Here is a 16,903-nt window from a genome sequence, read left to right on the forward strand (position 1 = left end):
AGTAAACCTGTACATGTACAGAGACAGGCAAGATGTGCGGAAGAATTTATTTGCTCGACACAAACGAACACCGTGTGAAATGAAGCAGTAATGAGCTTCAGCAGCTGAAACTACGACCCTGTCTATATCACTACATTGTGCTTCCAAGTTTTGCATCACTAATCAGCATTAACCAGATTATTTGTTCAGTTTCATTTTTTCAGCTTGTTTTAAAAGCTTGGACAAGATCCATCCATCTACAGAAAAACAAAGACAGACAGACGGGGGGGGGGGGGGGGGAAGCAGTTGACGCCGCAAATGCTGTCTATCCATGAGCTGCACGCACACCTACGCTCTGATGTTCACCTCAGCCATTATTTACATTAGCAATTTGACATTGTACAACAACGACAGAGGTAACGCAGTCACACTCCCCCATTCCACTTGCTATATTTATAAGCCCTGGGCCCAGGTTCTATCTGTGGAGAAAAAAATTAAAGGAACAAAGGCCGTATTCACTCATATACGATCGTGCATGTATGATTTCCAGTTGAAGAAGTATTTTCGTAGACTGTGCAGTTAGCGTTCGAGCACTGTGTTGTGCACAAGAGTGTTGCACAATTATGCTTACATACGGGGTGCAATTTGCACCGAGCACAGGAGGGACATCACTTTTCACAATCCTATTTTTGACCTTCACATTTTTTCTCACTGACGCAATAATGTCCTTACTGACCAGCTACCAAACAGGGAGAAGGTGAGAGAAGATGGGAGTTGATAAAAGTGTTTTTTCTGAGTCTCCCTCATTTTACCATTTCCTCAAAGCAATTGCAGTCTTTTCCAGCAAGAATGAGTGGCGCAGCAAGTGCTTCATAAAATGCTCCTGCCCCTCGACCCACCTGACTTCTGGAGGTTGACGGTTTGCAACGCAACCCGGAGTCAATACCTGCATTGTATTAATATAAAGACGTTTGAGGCATTTTGAGTTTTCTTTGGCCTTCAGCAAGAACAGTCTGAGGAAAAGGTACTGCACTGGTATGGCTTTGAAAACAGGGAAGGCAGCGAGATAAAGAGAGTGCACACAACAAAGAGAAATGGAGAGTGAGAGAGAAAGAAAAAGAGAAAGAAAGAAAGAAAGAAAGAAAAAGAAAGAGAGAGAGGGCAAAGTCAGAAAATGACACAGACAGCAATAGTGTCTCAAAGAAAAGCAGACACACTGTTGAATGTGTAATGACACCTAGCGTCAACTTTGGATTTCAGCCAAACAAAAAAAAACACCATCTTATATTCAGACCAGCTTTACATTCCACCAAAGCATATCTGGCTAATATTCTGTAGATGAATATCTGAAATAGTTCCATATGAACATAATTTGCATAATTTATTCCTCAAACATACTCACACTCACACTCCTCTGCCCTACTGTAAACACAGTCCCGTGTAGCCACCATGTAAACAAGATTAGATTTCTCTGCCTCTTTACACCCTGGACCCCTCCTGCTTTCGCCCCTTACAAATCCATCCTCTCCATTTCTTTCATCCACCCTCATTCCTCCCCCCTTTCCCTCCGTCCTCCCTCTGCGCCCCACTTCAGCACGGAGGGAATGGCAGCAGCGCCTTCAATAATTCACTTCCCCTCAGAACAGGTTGTGTTTGCATTGCAGGGCGCTGCAGGCGAGAATAGAGAGGGCGAGGAAGAAAGATTAAAAACAAGGAGGAATGAAGAATGAAGTTGAAATGGATGAAGACTTTGAACACGGAGATAGAATGAAAGTATAAAATATTGCAGGCGAGGAGAGAACCTGTTGTGACTAATCGTGATGTGGAAAAGAACAGACGAGGAAGAATAAATAGAGGAATGTGATCTACGGCAGACAGGTTAGCTCCATCCGTGCTCCCCTGTGCACTTGTGGTCTCCAGAGTGTGTCCTATAATGTGAGAAAGTGTGAGATAATGAAAACCGAGAGAGGATTCTGTCCTATCGGAGAACATACTGAGAAGGACTCCCTGTGCAGAGGCAGAAAAGAGAAGAGATGAGAGTCACAGCAGCACTACCAGCACCTATCACTGAAACATTTTCCTGCTGCAACCTGTGAATACCTCCCAACTATGCACTACGACTCAGAGGACTCTGCCTCCGACTCTGCAGTCTGGTTTCAGTCTGCAGTGGAGATTTTGTGTGTCCAGCGTTCAAAGCAACTTATTTGAATATTTAGAGTTTATGCCAACAAGACCAGTGTCATTAAGAATCTGATTAACGACGAACGAGCGGCGGGCATGATTCAGGAGGAGTGAAACAATCCTCTGAAGAACTTGCACAACAGAAATATGAAGTGCAATTCAATTTCATAAGTAACTTTTTTCCTGATTATTTATAAGGAAAAGTTGTCTATTGATCAAGAAAAACTTGATAATGGCAACTATCTGTAACCTGAAGTTTTCTCTCGTATAGTATGTATAGGGTATGTGGTTCCACAAAGGAACCACATGCAATGGCAAAATGTTCATATGCGTTCATTTTTTTTTCTTTCTCAAAGCCAAATAAAGTTTAGATCTCACCCTCATTCCCACTTCCTCACTCTCTCCCAGTGATTCGCTCCCTCTGTCTCCGTCTCATTTCCTGAGCCCCTTGACGGTCTACCTCTCTGTCTCTGGGGAAGCCTTTCTTCTTTTAGCTGCTCTGTATCTGGCCCTGCCCTTTGCAATGTCACCCTCTGTCTCTCTCTCTGTTTTTAATATGTGCCTTTTGCTCTGCCACGTGTCCTTCCTTCTCCTCTTTCCTGAGCCGGATCCATGACATTTCGTCAAATGTCAAAATTCAATTAGATTTCCGCGAGCTTTGTTTAGATGCGTAGTGCGAGTGGAGTTTCACATATTTGAAGGTATGCAACGTAGATCTAATTCCACATCATTTTAAATCCTCAAATGTGCTCAAAAAGTCTGGCCGTGACAAAAAGAGAATACTGCAGAGGACGTGCTTGGTCACTTTGCATAAAAGCGTGAATTTCACCTGATATATTGTCCTGCCTCACAGCGCCTGCACCAAATATCTGAAAGATTTGTGGCGAAATTACTTTTACGCAGGTGAGCGTGTCCTCACGTGTCCTCACGTGTCCTCACAGTGATTGAGTTCAAAATAATATCCTCGTACATGCATATGGAAATACCAGACCTTGGTAGCTTTCTAGCCTCATCAAATAAGTTTTCACAAGCGACAGTGTGAGCTCTTTTTCTGATTTTTTTTATTTATTTTTTTTTTGCACAAATTTGGATCATCTCCAAACAGTAGAGTTTATAACAACGACAACGTGGTTGCCAATGTTTCCACATCTGACATCTATCAACAAGTGAATCCCAGCCAGGGGCTCTGAAACTAAGAAGGTACTTTGAGGTCATTAAGCGAACAAAGAAAGATTGAAGACTGTGGAGTAATGCCAAATATAAACAGAAATGATTAAGCAAAGGCGGCAAATAAACATCAACAGGTCTAAGAGCAATGAGATGGGATACCATTCACGCTGTATCAGCTGTAACACCTCAAAAGAGGCTCATCAATTGCGTATAACATTAGATAGATGAAGCAAGACCTGAGATCTTTAATCTTATTTTCATACCGTGCACTTTGATTCCTTGTCGAAACCTGGCACCTTCGCACGTTACTTACAATGCAACGTGCCAGCCAACAGTCAGTAATTTTGGGTGTAGTATGCCAGTGGAGGCTAAAGTAGACTCTACTTGACCAGAGCAATAGAGACAAAAAGTCTACACATTGCACGTTTGGATGTGATCAGCTCACATGAACACATTTGCACACAATTTCATCCACAAGTGGTGTTGATGAAACAGTTTTGCGGCTTGTTTGATAAGGCTGTGGGGGTACGCCAGTCAAAAAAACTCTGAACTACAGTGTGCAGCGTGGTTTATGCATAAAAATATTGACAGTTTCTCCTTATGTTTCTGTGAATAACATCAATTGATTGCACCAGTCTCATAAAAAAGCATTTAATTGAATTCACAATGAAAGCGACTGCCGCATTACAGCCTCCTGTGTGATTTGCCTGCCTTCACGCTCAGACTTCCAACCACCCACCCAATCCAACCACCTTTCCTTTATGATGCACCTTTCCCTCTGCCCTCATTTCTTGCGGTTGCCGCTCGCCCAGGCTGTCTGTGCTCCCCCGTGTCAGTCCTCCAACCCTGCTTCCCGAAAAGCCTGTCTGCAGCCTTTCAATGACAGTGTGTGCTATGTCCTATATATGCAGTAAGTGGAGAAGTGGGTGGATGCTTGCCACCAAATCGGTGGGTGATAGTGAGAAGATGACAGAGCTTTGGAGGAGTGAGGTGGGGGGAGGAAGGAAGTAAGGAAGAGGAGTAAAGAGGAGAGCTAAAGGGTTGTGTCTGCTGAAAGGGTTTGGATGAAGGAAGGGAATTAAGATGTAAAGAGGATGGAAAAGCAGAGCTGGGTACATTCTATTTGACATGCGAAGGGCAGCTATATGGATGACTTGGAAGGAAAAGAAGATCAGGGGGAGGAGAGAAGGGAAGATGACAGGAACATCTTTTTTTTTGACAGGTGAAAGTTTAGTCGACTGGTAAAGACAAAATGAGAGAAGAGGAGGCGGCGAGGAAGGAGGGTGTGTAGCTGGTGGCAGGTAAATTGCAACACAGAGAACATGGGGTCTTTTCAACATATCCAACAGATTATACCCCATCTCCTCTGAGCCAGCTGAGACGTAAATAAAAGAAAGGGAAAGTGTGAGAGCGGCGAGTGGCAATTTCAAACCTTTAAGTGCCAAAATTTTTTACTAAACCCCGCCATAAGCAGGGGACAAGGAGGAGGAGAAGGGGAGTCTGCCACTGAGGGAGTGAGCGAGTCTGAGGCGCTGAGTGAAACCGAGAAAAGAAAAGGGAGAGGGCGAGATCTCCAAGCAGCACGCATCGCTGAATTATTGAGGCCAGATGTGTGCTGGAGCAAAAGATAGATTTCCACTGTTGATCCCTTCTTGCTGTCAGAAAGTTTAGTTGGACACGACCAACTGCAGCAGTTGCGGTTGTTTTGTTGTTGTTCGGGGGTTTTCAGCGCGCACCGCCGGGAAAAGCAGAACGTATGTGGGAGGAGCGGCCTGGAAAAGTGTAGTTTTAGCAGGAGGTGCGCTTCCTGCCGCTCTTTAAGTCAGAGCGCATCTGTATGTGTGATAGAGACTTTCCCAGGCAGTCAGTGTGTGCGCGAGGTTTCTGTGAAGTGACAGATGTATATATATATATATGGCTGCGCTGAGTGTGCGACAGACGGCGAGAACGGCTGCCTGTATACGCACAGCACTCTCTGCACCATGAGAAACCCCTCTTGTTTAGTTTGAGTCAACGATCACAAATATTTTAAAGCTTCCGAAGGACATTTCCACCCAGTGTCTGGCAGCAAATATCAATCAAATATTAGAAATAAGATCAAATCAAATGGTCAAACTGATAAATGACGAACAGATCTCTTTTTTTTTTTTTTTTTTTTATCTCCTTCAACTCAAATAAATGATGCAGGACCAGAGTCTGATGCAGCATTTGATCATGATTTTGTAACATCGCAAATGCTTCAGAGCAAAGTGGGATGTGGAAACTGAAAGCGGCGTGCAGGTCATGAACTTTGCATTTAAGCGTACGAGACGTCTTGTGTCTGGCGGTAAAACACGTGGAGGGAATTTATTCATAGATGCTGAATTAATCAAAAAGGCCGACAGAGTAGATATCAGACACACGTTATTATTCTGAGCACAGTAATTTTTCGTCTACAGCACATGTGGAGGGGGGGATCTTTGAAGCCACTGTCAGTAGGATTTAAAAAGGTCCAACTGTGAAACCCCACAGTGGTAGTAACAGAAAAAAACACTGTGGCAGGCAGCAATGCAATCCTGAAAGCAAGACTTAAAACGCATCTAGGATGACTGCGATTGTATCATTTCTCCACAAACAAAAACTTCATACACAGATGCTTTGAGATTTAGCCAAAAACGGTGCATGCCCTAACATACATTGGAATACTTGAAAATTGAAGTATTAAAAAGGAGATGGAGGTAAGTGCTGGAGAAGGACAAAGGGAAGTGGGGTGAGACCGAAAGGAGTGAAGAAGAAAGAGAGTGACAGTGCGAGAGAAGTGCAAGAGGAGAGAGACGGTCTCTGATGTAAGCCATGTTCTCAGCGCCGTTCACAATCGTCCTGTCGCCTTTATGAATAAGTTAGACGCCAAATGTTGCTTCCCTCACATGTCGGTGGACGTACACACACACACACACACACACACTATAGCTCTTCACCCCCCTTCACTCTCAAGACATTGGGATCAGACAGTGGGCACGCATAAACACCATCTCAAAACACGGCTGAACTCTATTACCTTTGTTATTTTTGATTCCGCTGCAGTGTGTTGTGCAGAAACACACGCACACACACCCATGTATATTCCCTCCTGAAGCAGAGCCAGTAAGAGGTGCTTGATAATGTCTGACAGAGTGACAGGAGTACAGAGAAGAAAAGTGAAGTTTCTCTGACAGATTTTCCTACCCACAGGGCACCCACGTCGTCCTGTTACACTCTGGACCACATCTCATCCACAAGGTGTGTGTGTGCGTGCGTGTTTGTGTGTGAGAGACACTGATCCCTGCACAGACAGGAGACAGTGGGTGAGAGTGAGGTAATGATCTATGAGCTCAGCAAAAGGCAGACACAGTTAGAGATGTTGGTGCACACGCATGTCTTTAGGTGAATGTGACAATCGTGCGTGGGCAAGAAATCGCTCAACCAAGAGAAAAAGCAAAGTGCGACGTGGAAAAAAACACAAATGAACAGATAGGAGGAAGGTCGCGTGATGATCTTTGAGGAAAAAAATTTGAATAATTCCGATGGCACTCCGGCACAGACACACGCTGCCGCAGCCTGCAGTGATGCTCAGCACTTCACTCCTCCTCATTAAACTTCTGACTTTGATTTCTTCTTGTTTAACTTTGAAAACTGAAAACATTTACGACCAGTCTGTCAGCCTGTATTTATTCACACACTCGGAGGATAATGATCCAGGCTGAGTGACAGCGTGGACTGACAAAGGGGCTTTCCAGTCAAAGTTGAACGGAAATGTCTCACAATCTCTAGTGCAACACTCATGCGTGCAATTGATATAAAGTTTTCAAAAATCTACCACTTTATATCGACAGTGTTTAATCTTTACAAACGTGCAAAAATCGTGACTTTTTTCAAAGAGGCTAACCTGCAAGACAATTTCTTGGTTGGGAGCAGTTGCCAGGCAACCAGCAGGGACCCTAAGACGTTACCTGTCCCTGCAAAGAAGTATTTTGGCAGACAAGTAAAGTCCTTTTAGGCCCCTCAAGTCTTTGCTCACCCCAGACTCTTTGCTGTCTTTGAGCAAAGAAATAAAATATGCTGCTGTAAACACATACTCTATATTACACCAAGGCTTGCCAGACTAAGGAGTTGCCAGACTAAGGAGATATATGACCATCTAACCTCACCCGGGGCCCCCGTGTGCCAGATCGCCTACTCTACCTACTGCCTTGTGCCCACCACAACCTCGGAGTCACATTTGTGGGAGGCAGGGTGATAAATCAGACCTCCCAAGACGTTGTCTTAGGGCTCTTATCCTTTACCCCCAGGTAGAGAGGCGAGTGTAAACCACAGTAAACATATCACTTTGGCCATTGGCCCATGGCTCTGCTGCTGACCTGTGGGTTAATAGAAATGTTGTCAAGCTTTAATATCCAGTCAGCCGTATAGAAAAACAGGAGAGAAGAGAGACAGGGAGAGGAGAGAGACAGAGAGAAGAGAAGAGAAGAGAAGAGAAGAGAAGAGAAGAGAAGAGAAGAGAAGAGAAGAGGATGAGAGGAGAGGAGAGGAGAGGAGAGGAGAGGAACGAAGGCCATGAGGGTCAAAAACAAAAAAAATCAGCTGAGTAAGCATCAAAACAAGGCTGTCACATACTGTATTGTTTATGTGCATCTTCTCAAAGTATCACCTTTAGTATTAAGGCAGCAAGGGCTAAAATGCTACACAATGGACACAGTTAAACTGAAACAGACACGAGAGCAAGAAGGGATAATTAAAGCACCGCATGCACTAAAAGTTTTAGCAGAAAGGATGGGATCAAAGGGACTGACAGAGATGAATAGAGACAGACACAAAGAGAGGGAGGGAGCAAGAAGACAAAAAGGATGAGAGTGAACGTGGAAAGGAATCAGCCACTTGCTTCTTTACATCCTTACATCTTTACTGCTGTGAAGCTTAATTGTTATTCTTCCATCCATCTGTCTGTCTGTCTATCTAGAATATAGTTTAGAGGTGAGAAACAAGAGGAGATTAAAAATGTTGGGGCAACTTTTCTTTTTCTTTTATCGTTATTAAAAGTGCACCAAATGTTTCCCTCAGAAACTCAGTTTTCGTTTTGAATTAATTTAACGGCGCCTTAAAAACTGCTGCAGGCGCTAAGTTCAAGTTGTTTTTTATCTGAAACAAGGCGATTTCTTGAAGACCACTCAGCCAGCGTGGCTGCTTTAGTTGAGCCACGTAGCTGAAAACCCAATGACTGGTTGTTTGTGATGAACTGGTTACCTGTCAAGAGTGTCGCTACCCCGCCTCTCGGCCACTGACAGTTAGGATAGGTTCTACGGTTGTATTTTCTGAGAAAAATACAACCTTTTGGTTTGCAGAAGCTATTCAAAGTGGTATTATTCCTTCAACAGACTGACGCACACAGCATTCATGTGTTGTTGGAAAATTTAACACAATAGTTCCCAGCCTTACTCTGTAGAAATGAATTACTAATGCGATGTTTCAGCCATCTATAGTGGCCAAGTCAAGTGGACTTCTTCCAAAATGATGCCATTTGAGCTCCAGTGTAGGAATGAAAAAAAACGTAATACTAAAAAATGTGTATGTGTGTGTGCGTACATAAAGAGAGTGCAATACGTATTGTAAAAAAAGCTATAGGCGTGTGTGTGTGTGTGTGTGTGCACAATTATGAATCCATAATCCAAAAATGCATACATACACAGATAAATGCACTAAACAAAAAAATAAAGCAAGGAGGCAAACGGTTGGAGGAACGTCGTAGGTGTCCGACTGTAGGAGGTGAAAGATTATCACCATCTCTAACTTAATGCTTCAGTCTCCTCTTATCACTGTCTCTCCTCCCCTGCCCCTCCCCTCCTCCTTTCTCCTTTGCCTCAGAGCCACCAATAAATTATGGATGCTTATTAGAAAAGGGCAATATTCAGCATCCAAAATAAACTCAGCAGCAAGAGGCATAAAAGAGACACAAACAAAAAGTGCTGATGTGGGGAGCGGAAGAGTTAAAGTCACAGGGGAACCAGTGGCCAGGCCGGTTAAACCTGGAATGATTTTTTTTTTCTAGGTCACTGGCATTCAACCATGCGCCGTGGCAAGCTAATATACTGCAGCAAGTGGCGAAAGAAGGATTCAGATCTGTTACTTCTGTGGTCGCCATCCCACATAATAGAAAGACAGAGATAAAAGCCCTTATTTAACTGCAATGTCCATGCATTAATGTGTATATGACTTTAATGTTGCAGCCATAAACTGCTGGTTAAGTAGCACCCTCTGTGTCTTAGCTTAGCTGATAAAAAAAATGTGCTATTATTGATATGAATCTGCAGAATAAAAAGTAAATTTTTTATAAATATTTAGTGACAGAAAACTGAAACTGTGAACTAAGGTACAAGTAGATCATATTTTCACTTCAGCTCATTTGAGTAAATGTACTCTGGTTGGTTTCTATCACTGTTACGTGCAAAGTTTCAGATTGAGACACTTTGCAAATAACAAAAAAAAAAAAAAAAAAAAAGGAGAAATGTTTTCCAAGACTTTCATTCTTCCTTCGGCGACATCTTCAAAGTGATGTTAGATCTGTGCACAGTTTAGGCATGTTAAACTTTTCCACTTTCTGCATCTCATGTCGTGCTTTGTTCTATGGCTGGTGGCGAGGCCTCGCCTCTCCTGCTGCCGCGAGGGCCTTGCTCAAATCTAAAAAAGAGCACTGTAAAGCAAAGCCATTGATTTAAGTTCATTAAATTTCCTGTTAACAAGAGCATAATGAAGCATCGTATTGCAGGCTAATGCAGTTTGGGTTCCATCTACAGCACCGGCTAATGGCTTTTGTGTGACTTTGTCAAGCAATCAATGATTTGGTGTCTCTGTGAACTCTGTTGCTTCACACAGTGTGATATGAAGCGGTGCCGCAGAGATGGAGAGACACTTTTTTTTTTCCTGGTACACTCTGTCTGTGTTGAATCCTTCAGTTGAGGAGCTACATCCTACAGAACAAAATTTTCTGAACCTCGCCTAATCCTTGAGTGTGCTGAGAGCTGGCGCATGTGAATGCCACATCATGCTTGTAATGCCCTTGGATTACAGTTCATCCACATTAAATGAAACTTGAAATTCGCTGTATACTGTATACTGTATACATGGAGGGATGTTTGTGATTAGTGTCTGGAAATGCATATAAAAAGCTCATCCCCTCAAGGGAAAGCAAAGTAGTAGCGAGGAGAGGACTCGAATAAACAAGTCATACTATACATGATCTTATTAGACTCGCATAACAAAGCTGTGACAAAGCATATGGTGTGCAGATTTTCCTTTTTCCTTTGATACGCCGCATCACCTTTCCTCAGTGCACTTGTCTGTTCAATTGCAATATGATGGACAGGTGTTACAAGCTTTCTGACAGCCTATCAGAATTCACAGAAGTGCAATCAATACTACACTGCTGCAAGAGAAACACTGGCTGATCCACAAGTCCCTGCTGAGGCAGCAAACTGTTGCAGTGGGAAAAGAAGTGTGTCTGCTGCACAAACACGTCCCACACTTGCGCACACCTCGTACGGGCTCGGAGGCTCACAGGCTCGCACTCTCACGCACGCGAGCACCTGCACGCCCAGATTCACAGGCTCGAGCTGACGAAACGCACACGTCCAAACACACCCCAGAGAAGGCTACAGTAAATGAACCTCGCAGCCGTCCAAAGCGCTGACATCAATCAGGCACGCTCTCACCGTTCGGCTCCCGACGGACAGTAAGTCGCATCTGTCTGCTAGAGCAAGTGCTAAACAATTCCAAAGTGACGGAAACCATTTTATGCATATCTGCATGCAGAGCGTGCCAAACTCGTTGGCGCTCTTCCCGATCTTCCCTACTTGTGTTGTTTACTGCAATTGTGCAAATTGTGAAACCATTTGCTCTTTCGCAACGGCTCTTTTCACTGATGATGATTTACTTACATGAAACAGCTCTTACACGGATATACGCAGCTGAGCACCACCTCACCATCCACTTGGGAGTGCGGGCGGCCTGTGAATGCTGGCCAGTCTAATTCCCACAACACCCTTGGGACTTTTCTTCTATCAGCAGTAGCTGAAAGACTTCTGTTTTACACGAGAAAAATTACCTATAACACTGAGAAAAACACTATGATAAAAAAAAAAAAAAAATAGATAAAAACACACTCCTTCAAAAAAAGCAGCCTCTACAACTGGCACTGTCTGCGTATCTGCTTCGACCCACTGCATATTTGAGGCAGAGCCCATGAGGCACAGCGGCACAAGTGTTTCATGACAATCAGTATACCACCCTGAAGAGTACTCCAAACTATTTTAAACGGCTATAATGAAAAAAATAAATGAGGAATGCACACAGGAATAACTGGAGATGTGAGTCTCGATGTGGAGACAGCTGATCAAACTCAAACTAAATGAGAGCTGGCACTGAAGAAAAGTTGTAAAATGTGGACACTGTATCTTTTTAAACTGAATGTAAGAGCACGCTCAAAACAGGAAAGCTTTGCGTGTTCAGTGATCCAAGATAACGGCATATATATGGGAACTAAAAGGAGCAAAATCTGTCATTTTAAGCACACGTTTGACATCTTCTATAAAAAGAAGAAACAAAATAACTTAAACTGGTGGTTCCAGCTATGTAGTACATGTTATGGTTCATGTAAGCTGGCTGTAGTTTATACCAATATTGACTTGTCAGCAGCAGTGTGAAGTATCAGAGTGGTACAAGCCTGATTAGTTAGCAAGGACTTTTACACGGGCCTATATGCTTCAGCAAATGACAGACTGTCAGCATTTCTCAGCGTGACGGCGGGCTGCGGGATCGCTTATGACAACCGCACTCTGTGCTACTATGACTAAACAGGCCTTGTTTTCAATGGCTGCCACATGCCTTCACATGTCAAAATCAAAGTATCAAAGCTGACAGATCAGTTTGTGTGTTTGTCTTGCCCGAAGGGACAGGAGGATGCGTATCTGGCCAGGCGCCTGTGGAAAAAGAAACCGAGCCGCTGTAATACAGTGAGACCGCAGTCTTCGGAGGGGACAGATCGCAGCCTTATCCCCAAAAGCACTGAGTGAGCGGCCTGTTTAACCTGACAAAGGCGAGCCACGTCTCAGAGAGCTCTGCAAATTGCATCCTCTTGTTGAAACCGGTGGGTTTCAGTGCGCGTGTGTGTGTGTGTGTGTGTGTGTGCGGCTGATCAGTATGCGTCGGACCTAGCGGTGACTTCAATTCTGGCTCAACTATGACCTTTGTTCAGTTCAAATGACAAAGCGCAAGCAGCTCTGATCACACGTTATTACAAAGCAGTGTGTAATTCAGACCGCTTCTTGCCCCACATTGACCATAAAAATTAAATAACATTTTATTGCTGTCTAAAAATGGAATTAAATTGGATTTACAGTAGGTGGGTTTCCCCTCTGCTATTGTTGGATGTTTTCCCAGCTTCCCTCTTGTGACTTCTAAGAAGTAGCTAATATCTCCCTTTCAAGATAATTTTCTGTCCATCTCCCTGAAGCTATTCTGGCAGTGGTTTAAAAGCCGGATATTACAGCGCCTTCTATAAAGGTGTTGCGCTGAGAAGCTGAGAAGGCCAGCATGGGCCACAGAGAAGCCATTAGTTAAGTTTATAGTTTAATAAGTGAACTAATTCTCATCACTGCCAATGATGGAGCTGAATCGGTCTGCACTAATAAAGTAGCCTAAGTACTGATGTAGTTATAGGATAAATATCAAGTCCTTACCGTAAACTCCTTGGCCCCAGGTGAGAGGAGAAAGACTAGAAAATAACAAAATCCAGAAAAGCTCCATGTTCAGCTCAATTCCTTCATAACCTGCACGAGAGAGAGACAGAGAGAGATGAAAACAGAGGCATGGAGGGGAACAGCTGAGCAATTACCATGAAAAAAAAGGTAGAAGGGGTACTTAAAATTGTTTTCTCGTGTTCGAAATGCCTCCTCCAACCCTCTAAGCCACGAAAATAATATTACAGAGCAATTTAGCCTCCACCGCACAGCCAACATCGCTTCATTCAACTTAAAGGGCGGGTAATTCAATGAGGAATCGTGGATTATAAAAAGCTTACAAGCGATGCTTTGTGTTAGAGGATTGGATATTGACAGGATTGTGGATGTCTGCCGTTTAGCGTGACTAAACTTCCTCCGTCCTCCTCTGGCCGAGGCGCAGGGGTGGGCAGGTGTACCCAGGACAGGAGCAAAGTGAGGATTAGATTGCGGTATTCATGGAGGATTATCTACAACAGGTGAGGTCATGCACTTTACACGCCAAACACCCACGCGTACAGGCTTCTCTTCAGATCAATAGAATTATTTCTACAGCGTGTCTACCGGAGGAGGTGATAGATGGGCTGCCAGGGAAAAAGGAAAACACACTTTTTTTATTTCATTCGTGTTAACCGCATCAAAGAATTTGATTCTGAATTTCTTCTGTCGACACATGTCGCCATTATTTCTTTTATTTCTTTTAGATGACTCCACTGACCGAACGTGAGGGTTTCCCTCCGACGTTTGTGTGATGGCTCTGGGTCGGCTGCATTGACAGGTTGCTTTATGAAGTGCGCTGTGATCAAAGTTTTATTTTGGTACGCGATGCATGCGAGTTAATTCGCTGCATTAATACTAATACTGGCAGTAAGTACAACATTACACTGAGCGCATAAATAGAAATATGGTGCAAATAATAAAGGTAATCCTAAAATGTAAGTGCTTTTTGCAGTGAGGGGTGTTACAGCTGTAGGATGGATGGTCAACTTTGATAGCTACTGTTGAAGAGTGCAATTTAAAATACAGCCAGGTTTAAGGATGCGCATTTGATTAAAAAAAAACCTATACAAATACGTAGTCTGCTGTAAAGTGAATAGATAATAGAAATAAAAAGAATAAGAATAGAAATAAAAAATGGAGTGTCTGTGTAATCACTGTCGCGTACCTTATCCCCGCGGTGCCGCCCTTTGGGTCAGTCCGACACCCTGCGCTGCGCGCTCTCCTCCCGGCTCTGCAGCGAGGATTCCTCCGCTCTCCGTTAGACCAACCCGCCTTCGTACCTCTTCACAGAACCGGTTCAAAAGTTATATATCCTCCTCCACTGGGCGTCCAAAAAAGAGCTTTACAATTCCTGGAATTTATTGTGGAGTTTGCCGTGCTCTCAGACCTTTTAAATGATCTCCTCGGCGTGTTAAACTTTTATTTTACGCACAGAGAATCGGCCGGCGGAATGTCTGCGGTCGATTTCCACAGAGTCCGTCTCTCCAAGAATGAAAAACACAAACCACTTTCCCTTTGGAAAAACTCAAGCAAGGCTAGTGGGGGAAAATCCTACACACCGGACTCCCCTTTTGTAGATTTTTTACTCTGAAAGGCGTGGTGGAAACGGCTTTACTGTCCCTCCCTCTATGCTTCTGGCCGGTGACAGTCTAGTGAAGCCCCTCTAACAATCATGCGCTCTGAAAATGAGCTCCCCTCCGCTCGCTCAATCAGCGCTGTGTCTGTGGACTCAAGTGAAGCTGGCCAAGTGGAATATGTGCGCAGACTGAGAACGACCGCCCCTGTCTGTGAAGAGAGAGGGAGGGATGGAGGGATGGAGAGAGGGAGGGCGGGGAGGACAGAGGCTCACACATAGATGCGCTCAAGCCACACTGAACAGGTTGTCAAAAGAACACCACTACTACCCTCTCTCTGTTTTTCTGCTCCTCTTTCATTCGCCATAAAATAGGTTTTCCTTCCTTTTGTGGGCACCACATTATTTAACAGGGGCAGCAGTGGTTTTCGTGTTTTTCTCTCTTGTCGACTCTTTGGAGGAGTTCGCCAGCTGCTGTGCCACCGATGCCAATTAGAGGTGAAAGGCGCTCCGAAAGTTTTTTCTTTGGCTTAATGGAGGAGCCCCGAACACCAGCAGTCCTCTGCGTGGAGCAATTATTTATGACAGCAAAAACAAACCGACTGTTGAACAACCCACCCAACCCCGTGCGCATACAGAGAGATTTCCTCCCTCTTTGTATCTCTCTGTTTCTCCACTCACAAGCGGCGTTGCTCTTGCAGGTTCCCAGTGAGGCCACGGGAGGGCGTGTTTAAGCTCCACACCGCCTTGAAGGATGTGTGTGCCTGTTTGTGTGTGTGTGTGTGTGTGTGTGCATGCCTTTGTTGTAATAGGGTCTGAAATCAGCATCCTGAAGGGCCCTTATATTTCCGGCCTCCCCGCGGAGGATGTTGGTTTATCATTAGCGGCGCCTCTGTGTGCAGCTGGATAAAATGGAATAGACACTTAAAATATCAAACAGCCTGCTTATCAGAGAGGAGCAGCAATCTGTCAGCGAAACAAAGCAATAGAGGTTTAATTTCTGCAACTTCATACAATGCAGCAATGACACTGCTTCTTCTAGTTTATTTTCTTTTTTAGCGTTAACACTGAGGCAAAAAATAAACTCTCTTGGTGGTCATACAAGATTCCATCAGAAGCAATTAAAACAAGGGCAAGGACGGCGTCGTGGTGTAGTCTTCAGGCTCAGAAGCAGTCGCATGCGAGCCTGTAAATGTGTTTCAGCCCCTGATGGGGTGATTCTCTATCTCGTACGATGCGACTAGCTCTGCTTAGTCTAATGACTGTGCGACAAAGAAACAGATCCACACTTTGACCTTGGAGATGCATTGCAAAAGATTATCTGTTTGGTTAATGTTTTCTTTGGTCTGCTGTTAAGCACCAAGTGGGTTGATTTTGCAGTTTTAGGATGCCGGGTGTGTTGGAGTGTTTTTACTGCAGATTCTTAAACACAGTTCAGTTCAACACTTATATCCCACTGACCTCTGTAAGCGTCTGAAGGAAAATGTAAAGCAGGGACAATAAACAAAAAGGGTTTATGTATATATGTATATATTTCTAATGTCAAATGTAAGGATAGTCTGTGGTGTATCATTTCTAATCTGAGCTTGATTTCCTAATGTTCAGCATGAATCGTCATGGCCTACAGTCACCTTCTGCATTGCGTTCCCTGCAACTGATTGAATTTCTTGTACGTAACTGAGTATAACTTAATGACCGGCTGGACCACAATGCGGCGGCGGAGGATATGTTTTGCTCAGAGGCACATGGGTAGTTGAGGCAGCGAAGTGCATTTCTCATTTGGTTTAGGCGCCCACACTTGCACAGGTTATCTGGAACTGGGACCAGCAACCCTCCAGTCAAATGTCCATCTGTCTAATTTGCAGTCTTTCTGGGTCTCTGATGTTAAACTTCAAAGTGGTCTCTGCTACTGTACTCTGAATGCCTTCTACACAGCGAATAATCCTGCTGAGGCACGCAGTATTAATTAATCCCACATGACAGTTTGAAACATGTTTTCTACCAAATAATCTCTATTGCATCAGTGCACCAGCCATCCGAAACTCTTGCTTGTATGATGACAAAGTTCCAAAAATGGAAGTGTAACTTCTCTATGCTTGCAAGCTTCTTGGTCTTTAAATCAGTCTTGATTCTGATTTTGGCAGCACGAAAAAGTTCATTCAAGTAAGCTGGTTATTCAGCTGAATCATAATGATCACTGAGGGGGTGGGGGGTA

General features: G+C 44.0%; 1 protein-coding gene across 1 annotated transcript in view; it reads right to left on the minus strand.

Moving 5' to 3' along the window:
• The window catches only part of mdga1 (MAM domain containing glycosylphosphatidylinositol anchor 1), a gene marked incomplete at its 3' end in the record, with an annotated part of 163,346 nt that extends 148,536 nt beyond the window's left edge, over positions 1-14,810 (minus strand). The window contains exons 1-2 of the mRNA XM_084541498.1: positions 14,281-14,810; positions 13,077-13,166 (exon numbers count right to left, since the gene is read on the minus strand). Of these exons, the coding sequence (XP_084397624.1) occupies positions 13,077-13,143 (67 nt within the window). The 5' untranslated portion in view covers positions 13,144-13,166; positions 14,281-14,810. The remainder of the gene's footprint in view (positions 1-13,076; positions 13,167-14,280) is intronic.
• Positions 14,811-16,903: the final 2,093 nt, after the last annotated feature.

The sequence above is a fragment of the Chelon labrosus genome (genome assembly GCF_963514085.1).
Source record: "Chelon labrosus genome assembly, chromosome: 3".
In the NCBI taxonomy this organism is placed as follows: domain Eukaryota; kingdom Metazoa; phylum Chordata; class Actinopteri; order Mugiliformes; family Mugilidae; genus Chelon; species Chelon labrosus.